At 40.7% G+C, this 16,482-nt stretch overlaps 1 protein-coding gene across 11 annotated transcripts in view; it reads left to right on the forward strand.

The window, feature by feature from the left end:
- DYNC1I1 (dynein cytoplasmic 1 intermediate chain 1) overlaps positions 1–16,482 on the forward strand; it is a 194,715-nt gene that overhangs the window by 111,345 nt on the left and 66,888 nt on the right. For all 11 annotated transcript variants that reach the window (XM_080384604.1, XM_080384607.1, XM_080384606.1 and 8 more), the window contains 3 exons: positions 4,053–4,215; positions 5,373–5,472; positions 10,438–10,563. In XM_080384604.1, coding sequence (XP_080240730.1) covers positions 4,053–4,215; positions 5,373–5,472; positions 10,438–10,563 — 389 coding nt within the window. The remainder of the gene's footprint in view (positions 1–4,052; positions 4,216–5,372; positions 5,473–10,437; positions 10,564–16,482) is intronic.

Here is a 16,482-nt window from a genome sequence, read left to right on the forward strand (position 1 = left end):
CAACTATTTATATTTACTACAAACCTGCTTCTGCCAGAAAAGAACAAGTCTGTAGCATTTTTTATCTTAGTTACAAAAGATCCAAGTAAATGTTTAATATCTTCTTTTTTTTCTGTTTTGTCCAAAGAAATTTGTGGATAAAGGACCTGATGTGAAATATGGTATTTCTGAGGACCACGTTAAATCACTTGAAATAATAAAATGTTCTTATTTTTCATAAATAAGTGTTGAATAAATTGGTTGGTTTCATGTTATGTTCAGGTTTTGTTACATATTCTAGACCTTTTAGTTCATGCACAAGGGTACAATGCCTTTCATTACAGATATACCTTGCATCATCTTCCTCTGCAGTGTCCTCCATGCGTATTTAACTGCATGTTTCAATTTTAAATGTACATTCCATTTTATTTTATACAGTATTATACATAGAAGGTTTCTCTGTTACATGTTGTTGACCTCATAACCCCAGAGCCACCCGGACAGCACCCTGCCTGTGGGTCTGCGATCCCACTGGTGTTTCAGTGGGTCTGTGGACAGACAGGGTGCCCGGTGGCCCTGTTGGGTAGAACTTCGTGGCTGCACCATGGGTCCTTCTGCTGTGAGCTGTGCAGGGCTGCAAATGGATTCAGCTACTCTGGGTGGGAAGCAGAACACACGCACAATGGTTCATTACGAAGCTACAGTATAGAAACAAGACCGAAGTATGAACCTTCCTTTGCAGGAGCTTCCATTGCACTCCAGGCAATAAGCACATAACTTTTAACACTGGTAAGCTAAGCATTGCACTAGGCTTTGTTAGACATGGAAGGTTAGATGTGGTTTGTTTGGTTTTTACGCCAGGGAGAGCAGATACTTGAAGGCAAATGCTGTATTCTTACATGGAATTTCTGAAGATATTGTCACATCACATACGTCTCTGTGGCAAAACAAAACAAAAAATACTTTGATCAGCTACTTATGTTTCTCAGAGTTTTCCTTGAAGAAAGCCTGTGTCTCTTGAAAGCTGAGATCAAAGTAACTGTAAGCTCCCAGATAGGAAGAAAAATTGCAGAAAATTACATACATTCTTTTTATTTTATTTGAGGTAATGGACAGACAGGGAGAAGGAACAAGGGGAAAATGGAATTGGCTCTGAAAGATAAATGGTTAGAAAATCTTCATATTTGAAAGAACAAGCCTGTCTGGGGTTTTTTGCTTATACTTCATGTATTTGTAGTAGTTACAGCAATGTTTTACACTGGAAAAAGTAATGATGTTAACATTCTTGTAAGAAGAGATTGCCTCAAATAAAACTTCAGAGGCAGCCCAATGAAAGAAGAAAATAAGGTTAAAATATGAAGCTTAATATCGCCAGGGGGCATCTGGTGTGTCAGTCAGATGAATGAGGTAAGCTGATTTATGCCCTACAAACTTTAGCCAAGGTGTTTCTGATGGTTTAATAGACTGCTGGCCTCCCACAGATCATTGCTAACTGCAAGGGAGATTTTGCTGAGGTAGAACTGCAATCATGTGTGTCTCCATTGCTTGGGAACACTCCACAGCTCCCAGGCTGTTTATTTTTTGCTTTTTCCCTTTCTATTGATTTTTGCTTGTATTTTCTTTGCCAGCTATAGTCGGCAAATGGCCAAGTAATAAATTTATATTTCCAAGCTATAGAGAGGATTTGATTTAGCACATAATTTTTACCATTTGGAGCAGTGTAAAATGAGTTTTCCAGTTGCCTTTGCAGTTATTTTCTCCCCTTTTATGCCGTTTTGCTGCATTGTCATGCTTGTTGTCTTTGATTCTCGGAAAGCAATGCTTTAGTGGTGACAGTGGGATATTGCCTCATTACAGGCTTCCTTGCCAGATGAGTTCCCCTAGTGCCAATTACTATTCAGCAGTGAATGCTGCAATAGGTCAACCTGTACTTTTTGCTAGTCATTTCTTTTTTTTTCACATGCATTGCTTCTGTCTAAAGCACTTAGGGCAAATTGTGCTCCTGCCTTGGTAATTGGCGCTCTGCTACTCAGGGGGACCATGCAGGAGGACACAGATATTCTCTAGATGTGTGGAGCTCCACAGGGACCACTAACCTGGTGGCTGGAGGCATAGGGCCAAGGCCATAGAAGATCATCAAAGGCTGAAGTTTCTAACTTCTTAGCTGCTTTGTTTCCTGAGGGCCAAATTGCTCCTCCACCTTTTTCATTTTTCCTACCTTCTATATTTAGCCCAGGTGTAGTGCAGAGATTTTGTCTTTCAGAGCTAACGCTTTGGCCAGTTGAGGCAAACCTGAACATGGTGATAACAGCTTCTCCCAACCACAGGGACTGCTCTGAAAGCAAGTACACTGAAAACTAGGGGAGCTGAGTACTACAATAATGCCGACCATGTCACTACTCCTACCTGCTGTTGTGCCTTTCAGACTGTCCTTGCCCTTGGGGCTGATGGTGGTGTCATACTTGGGCACCAGAGCTCACAAATCTAGTGTGAACCACAGGAAAATCAGATGGCGAGCGAGGGCTACATCTCCCTCATAGATGAAAGAAGCTGTGTGGCATGGGACAGCAACTGGAAAGTAATTTTGAACTGCAACTTTAAACTGTCACTTGTTTAATTAAACATCAAGATAGGTATGACAGGGCTGGGAGTTAAACTTTGATGTATACTGGGTGTTCTCTGAGGCATCATGCTGAATTATCTTTTTTGGCTGCTGATGTTTTAACCCAATATGGCCTAGGGAGACTGCAAGGTCATTTTCACAAGTAAACACCTCAAATCTGTAGTGTAAAGCCAAATGCAGGAGACCTTTGATTGCCAGTTAAACTCTTGAGTATGAGCCTCTGTAATCTTGCAATGAATCTGTTTATGATCTGCTGTTTGTGTACCCAATTATAAATCTGGAACAAAATTCTGTGTTAGCATGATTCCTATGATGTCGATAGAGTTCTACATGCTGGGAATTTAGGGTAGTTGCAAGGTTGATTGGGTGTAACTGTGAAGATACTAATGGCATTTTTTGAAATATAAGTAATTCTAAATATAACTGAAATGATGGTTTAAAAGCACATATGGGCAAAGGCATAATTGATACACAGCAATGCTATAATATCAGTATGACCCTACTAGTCTAATTGAGAATAGAATTTTGCACTGTAGCAATAGCAGCAACCCAATTTGCTTTCCCTCTGATGCTTACATTTGAGTTGGAATTTACCAGCAGGTCATTAAACTAATGGAGATGTAGCATTGGTGCATCCTGCAAAGATAGTATTTTTCAAGTGAAGGGTCATGCTGGAAATACTAGTTTGGAAGTAAACATTTAGCATCTTTGCGTACATGTAAAGAAGGAATTTCATCTCGTGGGGGCCAGGCTACCCTGCTTGGTGCCCAAGGTTGTTCCTACCTCCTCCTAGAGCAGCTTTGGCTACAGCTCAGTGGCATTTGTTGCTCGGCTCTTAGGACTGCTCTGCAAGGAATAAAATTGCCTTAAAGAAACTGGTGTTTAGCCCGTTGCTTTCGATTTTGTTGCCTCAGAGAATATCTTTGGTTATTTCATTGCTTCACAAAAGCTCTAAAGCAAAGACAGAAGTTATCAGTGACACCAGGATAAATGGGAAGAAGTGAAGGGAGAGATTATGTGAGCCCTTTTAATACAAAGAACTGTACTATGAGAAGATTATTTTATCTTGGGCTCCTCTGACAGGTCCCTTGTTACATAAGTGTTCTGCTTTTTCGAGTTAGGTATTGCCTAAATGCCAGTCACAGCCATTTCCTGAAGTAGGAACGTGGAGTTTATTTAATTTGTGGGGGTTAAGTATTTTCCATTTCAGAATAATAAACATATAAGATATAGGATCCCTTCTATGTAAATGCTACTTTCTGAGAATATACAGCAGTATGTTTAGATATACTAAAAAATTCTTAGTCATGATTTTAAGAGCAAAGCTTTGATTTTTGTCCTGACATTGCTACAGCGAGCTTTCATGTCAAAAGAAACCTACTGAAGATGTTGATTAATTGGGAAAGGGGTGAAATGTCATACTCTTAACTACGTTTTTTCATTTTCCAAGCTCCTCCTAGAGAACTGACAGAAGAAGAAAAACAGCAAGTTCTCCATTCAGAAGAATTCCTGATATTTTTTGACCGGACGATACGTGTAATTGAGCGAGCCTTGGCTGAAGATTCAGACATCTTCTTTGACTACAGTGGCAGAGATGTAGAAGAGAAAGATGGGTCAGTTTGGGGGAGGGTTGCTTTTGTAAAATAAGCTTTATAAAAATAATTCCAATGCCAGGAAGCCTTAATTTTAAAACTAAATGAAACATTTTTATAGCTAAGAAAAAGTTAAAATCTGTCTGTGAAGGCCTGCGTCACTTTGTTAGCCAAAATTATTTTGTAAAATAGCTTCATGCTTTATTGGTCTGGGATTTTTTCTTTGTTGTATTATTCAGGTTGTTTAATTATTTTGTTTCATTTTGGGGATGAAATTTCAAATTCTGAAGAAATAATTGAAATAGATAAATGTGTGTATACACATGTAGATGTGGGTGTGCATGTGTACATTCTAGTAGTGTACATCTGTGTGCTTATGTCATCGTATTTTTACAAATTCAAATTATTGTTGTTTATATTCTACTACTGCCTCAGGTCTGTAATGGATCCCACTGTACTATGCATTGTGTGGATCAAAATTATGATCTCCCAAAGTGTTTGCAATCTAAATAAGACAAGAGGTGACAGGTTGTGTATTCAGCAATTGATAGGGGAGTAGAAGCAGCAAAACTTGTTAGTAGCAGAGAAAGCATTTACGTTTTAACAGCTGCATATCCATTGAAGCCTCATAGCAAATCAGTAGCTGTATTGCACTGAAGTTACTAACTGGAGGTTACTTTAGAGCATCGCCCTTGTGGACCAGCTAAATGCATCAGTGTGGCAGTGTTGGACCACCACTGATCTTCAGCCCATCCTAATGGAGCCAAAAGGCATCTGCCATCTCCATCGCTGGGAGGAGGTGCTGTATCTTTAAGATTTCAGGAGTCAAGAATAAGGGAGATTTTCATAGAGCTTGGAGGTGAAGATTCAGAAAGGGGGAACGGAATGCCGGGGCCAGGTTCGGTCCTGAGAGGCAGAGGTGGCAGAGGTGGCCCCGGGGTGACCCAGAAGGGTCAGGAAATTAAGAACGGTGGTTTTGTGAAACAAATGTAAAATTTGTTTCTTGCTGCAGATTCGTTATCAGCAAGACAGTCAGCAAAAGCAATTAAATCAAGGTGGCAGACTTGCCTAGGCTGGGCAGAGATGTAAGAAGAAGTAGTCAGGACCTTTTGCATTGCTTTTCACAGCATTTGAACCCTGGTACTTCAAAAACTGTCACTTTCTTTGAATTCACACAGAGATGTTCAAGCAGGAGCCAACCTTTCCTTTAACCGTCAGTTTTATGATGAGCACTGGTCAAAGCATCGTGTTGTCACCTGTATGGATTGGTCTCTTCAGGTAAGATGTGAAGCCAAGAGATATGTTTCCATATCCCTTCCAGCTTCTCCCTAAAAAAAATATGGCCAGCCTCAGTTTGCCCTTCGTTCTGTGGAGTATGATATTATTTTTTAGCTAACAGCAGGACCCTGAAGGAGTGAATACATGTTGCTCAGTAAAGAAGAGTAGTGGACAATAATGAAACTGAAATTTTTTGGTCTTCAAAACCAGGATGTTGTAATAGAACTATAGGTTAACAAACATACTAAGATGGAGTCTTTATTTTAGCTCCCTGTTCCACACCTTCAGCACATAGAAGTTTTTTAGGATAAAAGGTTTAAAATTAAACCAATTTAAAAAAAATTAAGTATGTAGCAATTGGTTTAGTAAATAGTTTTACGTAATAATATCTAAAATAAAAAGAATAATGATAAATAAATATTTTTTCTAATATACTAAAATTCAAGATGTGAAAGTATGAACAACTTGAAAAGACTGAAAAGCGGTCTTCTGAAAAATGCTTGGTCCTCTCTTCAAGCAATAGAAGAGGAGACCGCAGCTGGCCAGGGAGCACACTAGAGCAGCGTGCCTGGAATGTATCCAGTATCTGTGCACTGCAAAATGTTGTCATATTGCAAAATAAAACTGACAATAGAGCTGCTTAAGCTTCCCAAAACCAATGCAACCACATCAGCAAAGCACAAAAACCAGGTTAATTAGTTGCTCCGTTAGAGAGCTGGTATTAGCACAGCACACATATCATCAGAGGTCCTGTCGAATTCGTTCGGTCCCAGTTTTGCTCCAGCCGTCCTCATCCCCTCTGCTTCATCCCTGTTAGCCTGTTCTTAGGTTCCAGCCTGGAACAAAGCAGCTGGTTTCCCTGGGCAGGCAACCAGGGAGGCTCTGCTCCAAGGTCCACGGTACAGGTATACTGAAACTGTTCCAGGAAGGCATAGACTTAGAAAATACTAATGCAAGCCAGTCTGCCTAGTTGGCCCCAAACCCAGCCTAAGGTGTGCCCTGGTGTGTCCAGAGCCATGTGATGCAGGCTGGTGTGGGTGACAAAGATGCTATAGATGTAGCTGAGCCCAGTGCAAAGAACAAGGTTTGCTTAACCTAACCTTAGAAGTAGCTGCTCTTTCTGCACCACGTTAGATGTGCATGTGGATGTAGCATGTGTTTACGGTCAAGTACGTAAATGGTGTGTGCAGGTTGGAGAGAGGCAGTGGATAAGGAGCACAGTGACTCTCACATCCATCCTTCTCTCCTTCCCCTCGAAATAACAGCAGGGCTGCTTCCATCTCTCCAGGCACTTCTCAGGTAAGGTGGCAGCTTACATGGCAGGCAGCAGGGACAAAAGGAGTTGGAGGGTCCCACTGAGCATCCCTGGTAGGCTGTGCAGGTCTGGCTGTCTGACCAGGTGTGGTGCACAACAGCCAGCTGCAGAGGCTTCTTGTAATACCCAGATCATGCCCTGTGTGTGAAATGAAGGATTTATCCCTTCGCTTTCATACAAAATATCAGCTTAACTACAGGTATGCACTGGTGTGATGTGGGTGGCCTTTGAGCACATATGGATTTCCACAGAAATCAAATATAAGCCTGAGGAAACACTTATCTTAGGTTGTTCACTTGTTCAGGGGCTGGAAATTACATGGAATTCTTATCTGATATTTTCCTAACAGGCAGTTCTTACTGTATTCCCAAGGCAGCAAGAAAAAAAGCCGCCTCAGAAGAGCACTGCCAAATGTAATTGCTCAGCCCCTGGGGCTCGAAGGCATGTTCTGCTTCCCACCTCTTTGTTCCAGGGTGGCCCCTCCTGCCTTCCTCCTCCGTTAACTCCTCATGCACAGCTCCCTGGCACCCCAGCCAGGCTTGTCCATGCCGGGGAGCTTCTGTGTGCCGCTCTACCTTCTGTGTGCTGCTCTACACTAGCTTGGGAGGAGGGATTTGCCTCCTCTCTTGCTGGCTTTGAGGTGTATCATGTAGCAGGAGCTGGAGCCGGACAGAGGTATTTCACCAAACCACTAGCTCCGCTTCTCACCCATGCTCCAGGACATGGCAGTGTCCAGTATGCCAAAGAACTTGAATAATCATGGGAACTGCAGAACACATTGCTCAATTTTCTGCGATAAAACTGTTGCTGCAAAACAGCCTGGAGGCAAATTGAAGCTTAATCAAACAAAGGACCTTGATGCATTGATTAAACAAGTTATTTTGTTCCCAGTCACATGTAAAATACTGTCCCAAACATGTGGGATCATTCATACCATTAAAGCTAACCCACTAGACCCTTGATTCGTTTGCAGAGGAAGGGGAAAACAGCTTAGATGCTTCATCAAGGATCTAAGGGAAAGGCCCAACAGACTGAGTGTAAGCACAGAGAGACAGTGGAATCACCTTGCTCTGTCCATGAGGGAACATAGCTGATCCAAAGCCAAGAAAACCAAAGTCTTAGGGATACTGCCGTGTCTCACTTGACTTTCAGGCAGCAGCCTAGAATGCTGTTTCCCACAGCACCATTTCCACATCATTTTCAGTTGCAGTCACAGGACAGCTGGGCACCTGGTGAGGACTGAAATTCTGTAAAATGCAAGTAGATTGAGTGAAGCAGTGAGTGGGCAATGCCAGCATGGATTTTAGGGTGCTGCACTTAGCTCTGTTTTTTCCAGAGTCAAATAGCCTCACAATGGTGTTGCCCAGCTAGGTATGACCCCAGCATCTGTGTAAACTTGAAACTGTATTTCCAGTCAGATGCATAAAACGTGATTGCAAAACCTACGTATAGACCAGCAAGATTTGAGTCAGTGTTTGTTTATGGCCAGACATGCTGCCAACCAGAACATGCTTGCTAAACTTTCCAGGAACATGAACCAACCCCAAAGCACCTCTAAATTGGTGCTTCAGACCTGGTCACATGCCCTAGCTGGCTGCAGTCATGCCAGTGGAAGGGCTTGTTACTCCTGCCTGCCAGGGTATCATCTGGCCCCTCACAACTGCAGGCTCAGCTGCTCGTGTGAATGGTACCTCATGTGTTCAGCCAAAATGAGATGCCCTGACAAGAGGCTACTGCATATGCTGTTTACTTGGACCTGGGCCAATGTGGGATGAGAAGGTTCAAAGAAGCTGAGCACACTGTTCAGAAATGGTTGTAATCTGTCATGGGAGAGAGAAGAGGGGGTGAGATGGATGAGACCAGTGGAGGGCAGGCTGATGTAGCTGTCCAGAGAAGTGTCTCAGGTGTGGGGTTAAACCACCCTCAGGTCTCCCTCAGTTCTTGGGGGGGGGGGGGGGGGAGGAGAGGTGTTTGGTCTGCTGCATGCTCTAAATCCCATGCAAGTGATCTGGGTGCTAAACTGCCCTCACAAGCTGGGCCAGCAGCCAAGGTCTGTCAGGATGTAGGTACAACCCCATCAGAGCTGCCCCCAAATGGGAAAGAGGCGGCTGTGGGGACCATGTGTTGTTGCTGGTTTTCCCACATGTGGGTCCAGGCTCATTTGGAACTATGAGCTTGAATATAAAAATCATCAGCTCCGTGATGTCTTATCCATGGAAGTGTACACAAAGTGGGAAGGAACAGCTGCTGAAGGCAGAAGTTAAAGCTGTGTGCGTTATTTCTTCCAAATGGATTTTGAAAGCAGAGAGGCTCAAATCCCAATAATAATGATATAAAGGTGGTGGGGTTATTTTTATTGTTAAAATATCTGGTGTGGACCAAATTCACAGCTCCCAATAGCACTATTGGCAGTTTCGTTGTCCCACTTCCTTTACATCTACCAGCTGCACTGTTCCCCTGTAAAGTGGTGAATGGTTTGGCAGGAATTTACCTGGGAAAGACAAAAAATGACAATGATTTGCAGAGGTCATTGAGAAATTTTCAGGGAAAGCATTCCTAGTTTACAAGAGCAGTGTGTGGGTTCTACAAACCTTGGGCTGCTGTTTCGCCAGTCTGCAGAAGCCATTTGCTTTTCTCTGGATGTGCCGTAAGGGCTACTGCCTTACTTTGACTGTTTAGAGGGAAGGACAGAGGCTACCAGAGGTGCCTAATGTCAAATGTGTGAGAGTGGAGAGCTGCTAATGTATAGGCAAAAAGTAATTGATGTTTTGTGGGCAAATTGTTACTTCTTATGGTGTTTTAAAATGATACGAGGACATCAACAGAATGTGAAAATCTGATTTTTCATATATGATCTTATTTGGTTGTGGATATATGTGTATATATATATAAACAGAGCAAATTCATGTGTGTATTGCATATCTACTTCTATAAAACAGTGTAAATGGGCGTACAGGAAAAAATGAATCCGATTTTAGAGTGCTCATTGCATCAATCTTACTGAGTCAGTGGAATTCAAGGTCACCCTGTGCTTTACAAGATGACCTCAGCATCTTGCAAAATTCAGCTTCTGTGAAGAAAATGTTTTGTTTGCTATTTGAATCATCAAGAAGAGCTTTCAAGTTGATTCTACACATAAGTGAATAGGAAAAGTGCATAATGAAATAAGAAAGAATAGTTTTCAGGGAAAGCTGAAAAACCTGTGAATTTCAGAATAAAAGCAAGTCAACACTATGGTCATAGTTCTTTTATTATCAAAATCAATTAAGACAACAGTTTGGCCCTGAAGAAGTGGTTAAACAAATACATTAGAATCACTCAAGCTTTCAGATTTTTCCTCTTCCTTGCTTTGCATTCCCTTTATGAATATGCTGCTGATTGTCTTTTCTGAGGATTGCCTGCAGAAATTAATGTTGCCTTAGTGGTATCTGAGAATAACTGATAGAGAGCAAGGAGCAGGGGCTTTAAGGATGTCAGGGACAAGGAAAATATAAAACTAAACTGAAGCTGAATGCTATGATTGGACTAGTGTATATTATAATTAAAAGCAGATATTGTGCATTTAGTGTAGATTATTTCTGTCTCATATGATTTTGCATAGATTCATCATCATCCATCTTATTTAATTTTCTTTTTCTTTTTCTTTCTAGTACCCTGAGTTGATGGTTGCATCTTATAACAATAATGAAGATGCTCCACATGAGCCTGATGGGGTAGCATTGGTATGGAACATGAAGTTCAAGAAAACCACACCAGAATATGTTTTCCATTGTCAGGTAAGACTGAGGAAGCCATTAATTTCATGCTAGACAAAACAAAGTTTACTACATGGGGCATCTTCCCACTGTTTATATAAAGAGGTTGAGGTTAAAAATAGGCATTTTTGGAAAAGGTGCATGTGGCAGTCCAATGTTTTTAGAAGGCAACCAGCCTTCTCAAACAATACCGAAAGCCTGTTAGGGCTGGATGTCATTCTTTGTCTGTTTGAAACAGTCCCTAGGAGATTTAGTTTATAAAGCCCTTGCACTTATGAAGTAACTGTGGTGTACCACTTCCTCTTCCAAGCAGCAACATATGCTTTCCCACCCACGTTAGCTTCCTCACATCCTCTGCACTCCAAGCTGCCTACCCTTGCCTTGGTTCTGCTCAATATCATGTGTTGCCTTTAAAATTGGGAAGTTCACTTTGCATTTCTGGACATGCATCTTACTTACAGACTGATAAAAACAATCTTGACTACAAAGACTACTCCACCAATTCCTGGCTGACTGTCCTTCAGGTTAGCACAACAGTGCTTCGCTTCACTCAGTGCTACTTTGTGACCATGCTATTTTAGAAGTTTATGGACAGTTACAAAATAGTTGTGTGTTTATTTCCATAGGTCTGTTTACTCCCCTTTTGTCACCGCTTTGATGTGTGACATGGCATAGCCTCATATTGACAGAAATGTTCTGCTTGTTGGCTCTGTCTCCATCAAACTGTCCAAACTGTGGAACAGGGCTTGGGCCAAATTCCCAACCTATTCATTAATGGCCTTCTGTGGTAATTAAATACAGGATAGTGGTATTCAAAAAGCCATATGGAAAAGTTTCAGCAAGTAAAGCTTAACAATCAGAGATTAGTAAAATGCAGATTATTCTGCGGTAAAAATTGCTTCTCTTGGAAGGATATGTATTACCTGGCTAATTGTGTAAGCTAAGTGTCATTTTACATTCAAGGACCAAACATCTTTTTGAACTAAGTCTATGTTTGGACTTGGGTACATTATCAGATATAACATAGTGGGAGGGAGTTGCTGGAATTGAAGTTACTGCTTCAACCCGATTAAGTAACCTTTAATTCTAGGCATGTTTTTCTAATTTGCTATACTGAAAAACAACTTCACAAGGAGGCTAGGCCTGCACAACAGATATGCCATACAGATTTATATACATGTATATGTATGTGTGTGTGTATTACCTTTGAAATGAGAACTTTTATTTTTCTGGATATCATATTCTGCAGACTGGTGTGTTCTTTCAGACTGCTTAAGATCTTAGTTCAGACCCCATGTTCAAATACTTCTAGAATGTACATGCAGCTTAATATTTTAAACAAAATATTCAAGAGAAGAAGTTGCTCATTGCATTTTCAGAAAGAATAATCCTTAAACTAGATAGATTTTGCAATCTCATAACCAGATTCAGGGTAGCCCTTCTGAGTACACAGAGGGCAAATTGCCTACAGACATAACAATCTGCTCCATTCATTAAAAATTCTATCTAGTTTTAAAAGTAGTACACTTAAACGGGGGAGGTATGACTTGTTAAATTGAAAGCACTGAGACAGGCTGTACACCCACCCTATTAGAAAAACACACATGGGACAGAGTGGTGGCCAGAGATTTGGCCTGGCTGAGCTTTTGTCTAATTCGCTCATTTGGTTAGATATCTCCCTTTTTAGAACTGGAACCTTGAAACCTGTAAATTGAGAGACACATGGCACTGCGCTTTCATGTGCATGCTGGATTCATCATCTTCCAGTTAGATGAAAGAAATCCTTCTATCCATGGGAAATACTTATGTTCTTGGTCAAACTGTCCACAGATAAATTGCATTACAAGTCTGTTATGAGTTGCAACCATGTTTGAACCACCAAGGTAGGACTTCTGACATGCAGAATATCTTCTGCATCTCAAATCGAATGGGGATACCCACGTGAGATTAAATGGGGAAGCAAAAAGGATAAGACTTGGTCTCCTGAACACAGGTTTTGTTCTAACTAACTCAGATGGAAAATAAGGAAAAAAAATTATCTTAGCTCAGAGTCTGGAATTCAGTTCTGTAGATCATAATGTTATTCTGTTAGTGGAAACCAACTGTATTACTAGTCAGCCCCCCATCATTTACATTACCATTTTGCAAAAGAAACATTCCTGTGTTTAGTCCTGATTCAGTCATTTCTTTAGGTCTTCTGTGAGACAGGCCCAATTTTCTTCTGCAATACATGATGTTATAACAGTCCAGCCCAGCAGCTAGAGATGAGCACCCACCTTATCATTACAGCTGGGTTGCCCAGATATGACACACACAGTACTTTGAGTGTGTTTTCCCAATAGACCTCTATTTTCCTTTCCAAAGACTTTCCATAAAAATATGATCTTAATAAATACTGTGTGGTGCTGACTAATATACCTTTTGCCTTTCAATTTTGGGGCTGACAAAGTGAGATACAAGCAAGTAGAAACTCATTTCCGATGTGACTGTCAAGGAACTCATGCAAGCCACTTTTGAAAAGTCAAATCAGTGCATAGGTTTATGAAGCCATTTCTGAGGAACTTCTAAGAAATTCCACCTCAGGAGTTCTGATAACATCAATAGAAATAGGTATATGAAGCACCTCTGGACAGCTAAAATGCCAGCTGAACTTCAGCAGGTAAAACCTCAGATACCTCTTGTGCACATTTGGCAAATCCTTGAAGCTAGGACCCATAATGTTTTTCCCTTTCCTGGTATATTATACAGATCTAAGTGAGATGATTACCAAGGAAGTTCTGAATTTTCTTTACCTCTTTTTATGACTTTTTGTAATCTTACATAGGATTATTGAAATTGTCATAATCAGAACAGGCTTTCCCAACACCTTTGCTGAAAGTCGCTAGAACCCAGGGGCTTCAACTAAAGTTGTCTACCAGTCACGGCAGACAATGATGCAAAAATCTATCAGCAATTATGTTTTTTCCTAACTCCAGCCAGCAAAACATTTAAGTCCCCAAATGTGAGGGATGATGTATTCTGTAAATATTAAATTCTTGCCCAATTTTAAGTCATATTAGGTTGTTAGCTCATTAATACAGTGTAGGTGGTAGTACATTTCATAGCTTTACAATATGTAGTGCTGCAAATACTGGGTTCAATTTTAGTTAATATGCATTAGGGGAAAAATTACTATCAGCCAAGTGGGCTTGTTTACTCATTAATTCATGTGAAGTGCCATGTGATCTGTCAAATCCTTTCTAAACAAAACAGTCCTACTGGCTTCTACTCTCTCCTCCTGTGGAGTATTTCTTTTCTTCTGCTTGTTATATTTTTGCCCTTCTTTGGCTTTTTATAATTCTACTTTACCCAGTGATGTGCTGACAGGATTTTAGCTGGGACTGCCACAGATTTTTTCCTCTATAGCTCATCATACATCTCTTTTACCACAAGGTTAGAAATGGGAAAACAAGGAAAAGTCCAAGAAGGATTGGGCAATTTGTTCATTTGTTTTCCTATGCAAGCAAAAAAATGTTGTCTCAGAATCAAAATCAAACTGGGGGGGTGATAACATTTGCCAAAGAAATGAACATTCAATGTTTTCCTTAGGTAGTGAGGAATAAACTGAGCTGCAGTTATTACTACAGAGTGCAGACTGGGAATGTCTTTATAGGAAAGAGTCAGGGATGTTCTCTTTCCCCACGCTGGAGCATCACAAACTCTTGGTGCAATCCAGTGCATTCCAAAGGCAAAACCCGAGCCTTTCAGAAGTTCTTTATGAGGCCCTGCAGATGAGTCATCCCTGGTTGGGTTGGGTTGGCAGTGTCCAGAGAAGGAATGAATTCCAGCAATGACAAGGAAATCATATTGACTCTCCCCTGGTTTGGTGGAAGAATTTTAAGCAGTGGTTCACACTGCTTCTCTCAGCTACTGTTGTTGGTCTGCATTTAGGTGAGGGTGGCAAAAATGAAAATAGTATGGCACAGTTAATGATATAACTCAACATGAGCTCAATCCTATATCAGTTTATGCAATACATGGGGCTGGCCTTGTATGTGAACATTCCTGTGCTGTTGATCGATAGAGTAGTGTCAATGGTACTTCTCAGTCTTTAGAAAGTGCTTATATGTCCATAATGTGTTTTTTCACTGAATAAATAAAATCTACATTATCCATTGATTATGAGGATTATTTGTAATGCAGTGCCCACTGTTTATGTGCTGCTGGTCATGTCTGCCCATGAAGTTGTTTCTGTTTCCTGGTGGTCTGATCGAAGCTTTCTAAGCCAAAATGACCTGAAGGATTACCTGAAACTTTGCACCAACATATCTGGTTGAGTGAGGTAAATGAGAACTCAGACTGTGTTTGTATTAAATTGGCTAGTTGAAGTCTAAACTATTGTATCCTTGCTTTCAGCAGAGCCTGTTATGGGTACAGCACTGCTCTTACACCAGATCTTATAGCTTTTGGGTTAGAACTGAGCTGCAGAGACAGAATTCACAAGGGAAAGAAATAATCAGTGCATCTAAGGGACTTCAGGATATTACAAACCATTTCCTTTCTTCTGGAACTAAGAGGGCTTATTAAAGTTGGTTGAGGTATCTGGATCGTAGCTTCAAACATCCATCATTTCAGGAGAGAAGGGGTGGGGCAAGACAGCTAAAGATACTAGTTTCATGCAAATAAACCGATCTGAATGTTACTTTCTGATTTGGAGGACTCTGCATTGTGTTTGGAAAGTCTGACAAATTCTGCTTTACTACACCCAATCTAATGATAGCAACAACAAAAAGATGACTACATTGGCTGCATTTTGATTTATTATAGATTATTTCCTGATCTATTCATTTCCTCTTTCTCAGCTATGTTATTTCCAAATGTCTCAAAAGGGCAGTGAGAAGTACAAATCTGACACTTAGAAGTAACTCCATTCAGCATATTTTTAAGGAGAGCACATGTGAAGTAGCTTTCATTTGAGGAAGCAATAACCCTTTAAGAGCTCTTTCAAGGAGTCAGATCAACTTCTGGCATAATCACAAAAAGATTTTAGCAGTATATCACTTTTAATAGCTGCAGCTATTTTTGTCATTTTCCTAAAATGCCATGCAGTCAGATTTACTTGGTTCGTTCCATCTCTTTGCTAAACTGTCAGTTTTTTGTGGGATATGGGACTTGTGTTTTCTATTTTAATTTCAAGAAAAGCTGTCCATGCTTGGAAAATATTGGTGGATTGGGTACAGAAATCAGCCACTCAGCCACACCACAAAATGTTTCATTCTCCCCTAGCTTTTTTGTAGTGGCTTCTATACACTGCCATTAAGTTATGTGTTTGACCACTCTTCATTGCTTATCCTGGTGTGGTCTTTCCCTTTTCAGCTAAATAGATGGAGTCAGAAATACATATCTTAGAATTAGATGCACTGAGGTAAGTGAAGGGCTATATTTAGTGGCTGATGTTGGCCAGAGTTGCTTTTTTTTTTTTTTTCCTGATTTGGTCCCTTTGTTGTTGTCTGCTCTTTCAAAATCAACATAAATTCCTTCAGATGTGCTTTTTGCTCCAGCAGCCTGTCTTCTAAAGGTGCTGAGCGCCCAAATCCATGAGACTGGTGTGCGGAGCCAGCTGAGGTAACAGCATGAATGACTAATATCCTCCTTTTCCTCTGGTCCTTGAGTTTTCTTCTCTGTGGAAGCCAGACCAGAGCTTAGTCCTTCCAGAACTTTAAGAGAAAAGAAATACTACAACAAGTTCAATTGTTAAGAAAGTATGGTTGGAATGCTTAAAAAATAAAGAAAACTTTCTCTGATAATTGTATTGGCACTTTTCAACAAAGACTTGCTCACTTTGTTGCTGCTATCTAAGTTTCAAGTAAGGATTCAGCCCTTCAGAGCTGTAAAAGAAATGACAGACCCTAAACTCCTGCCAAGCTTCCCAGAATTTCCTAAGTAAAATCAATCTTAACA

This window comes from Falco punctatus (genome assembly GCF_963210335.1).
Source record: "Falco punctatus genome assembly, chromosome: 4".
Taxonomy (NCBI): Eukaryota; Metazoa; Chordata; class Aves; order Falconiformes; family Falconidae; genus Falco; species Falco punctatus.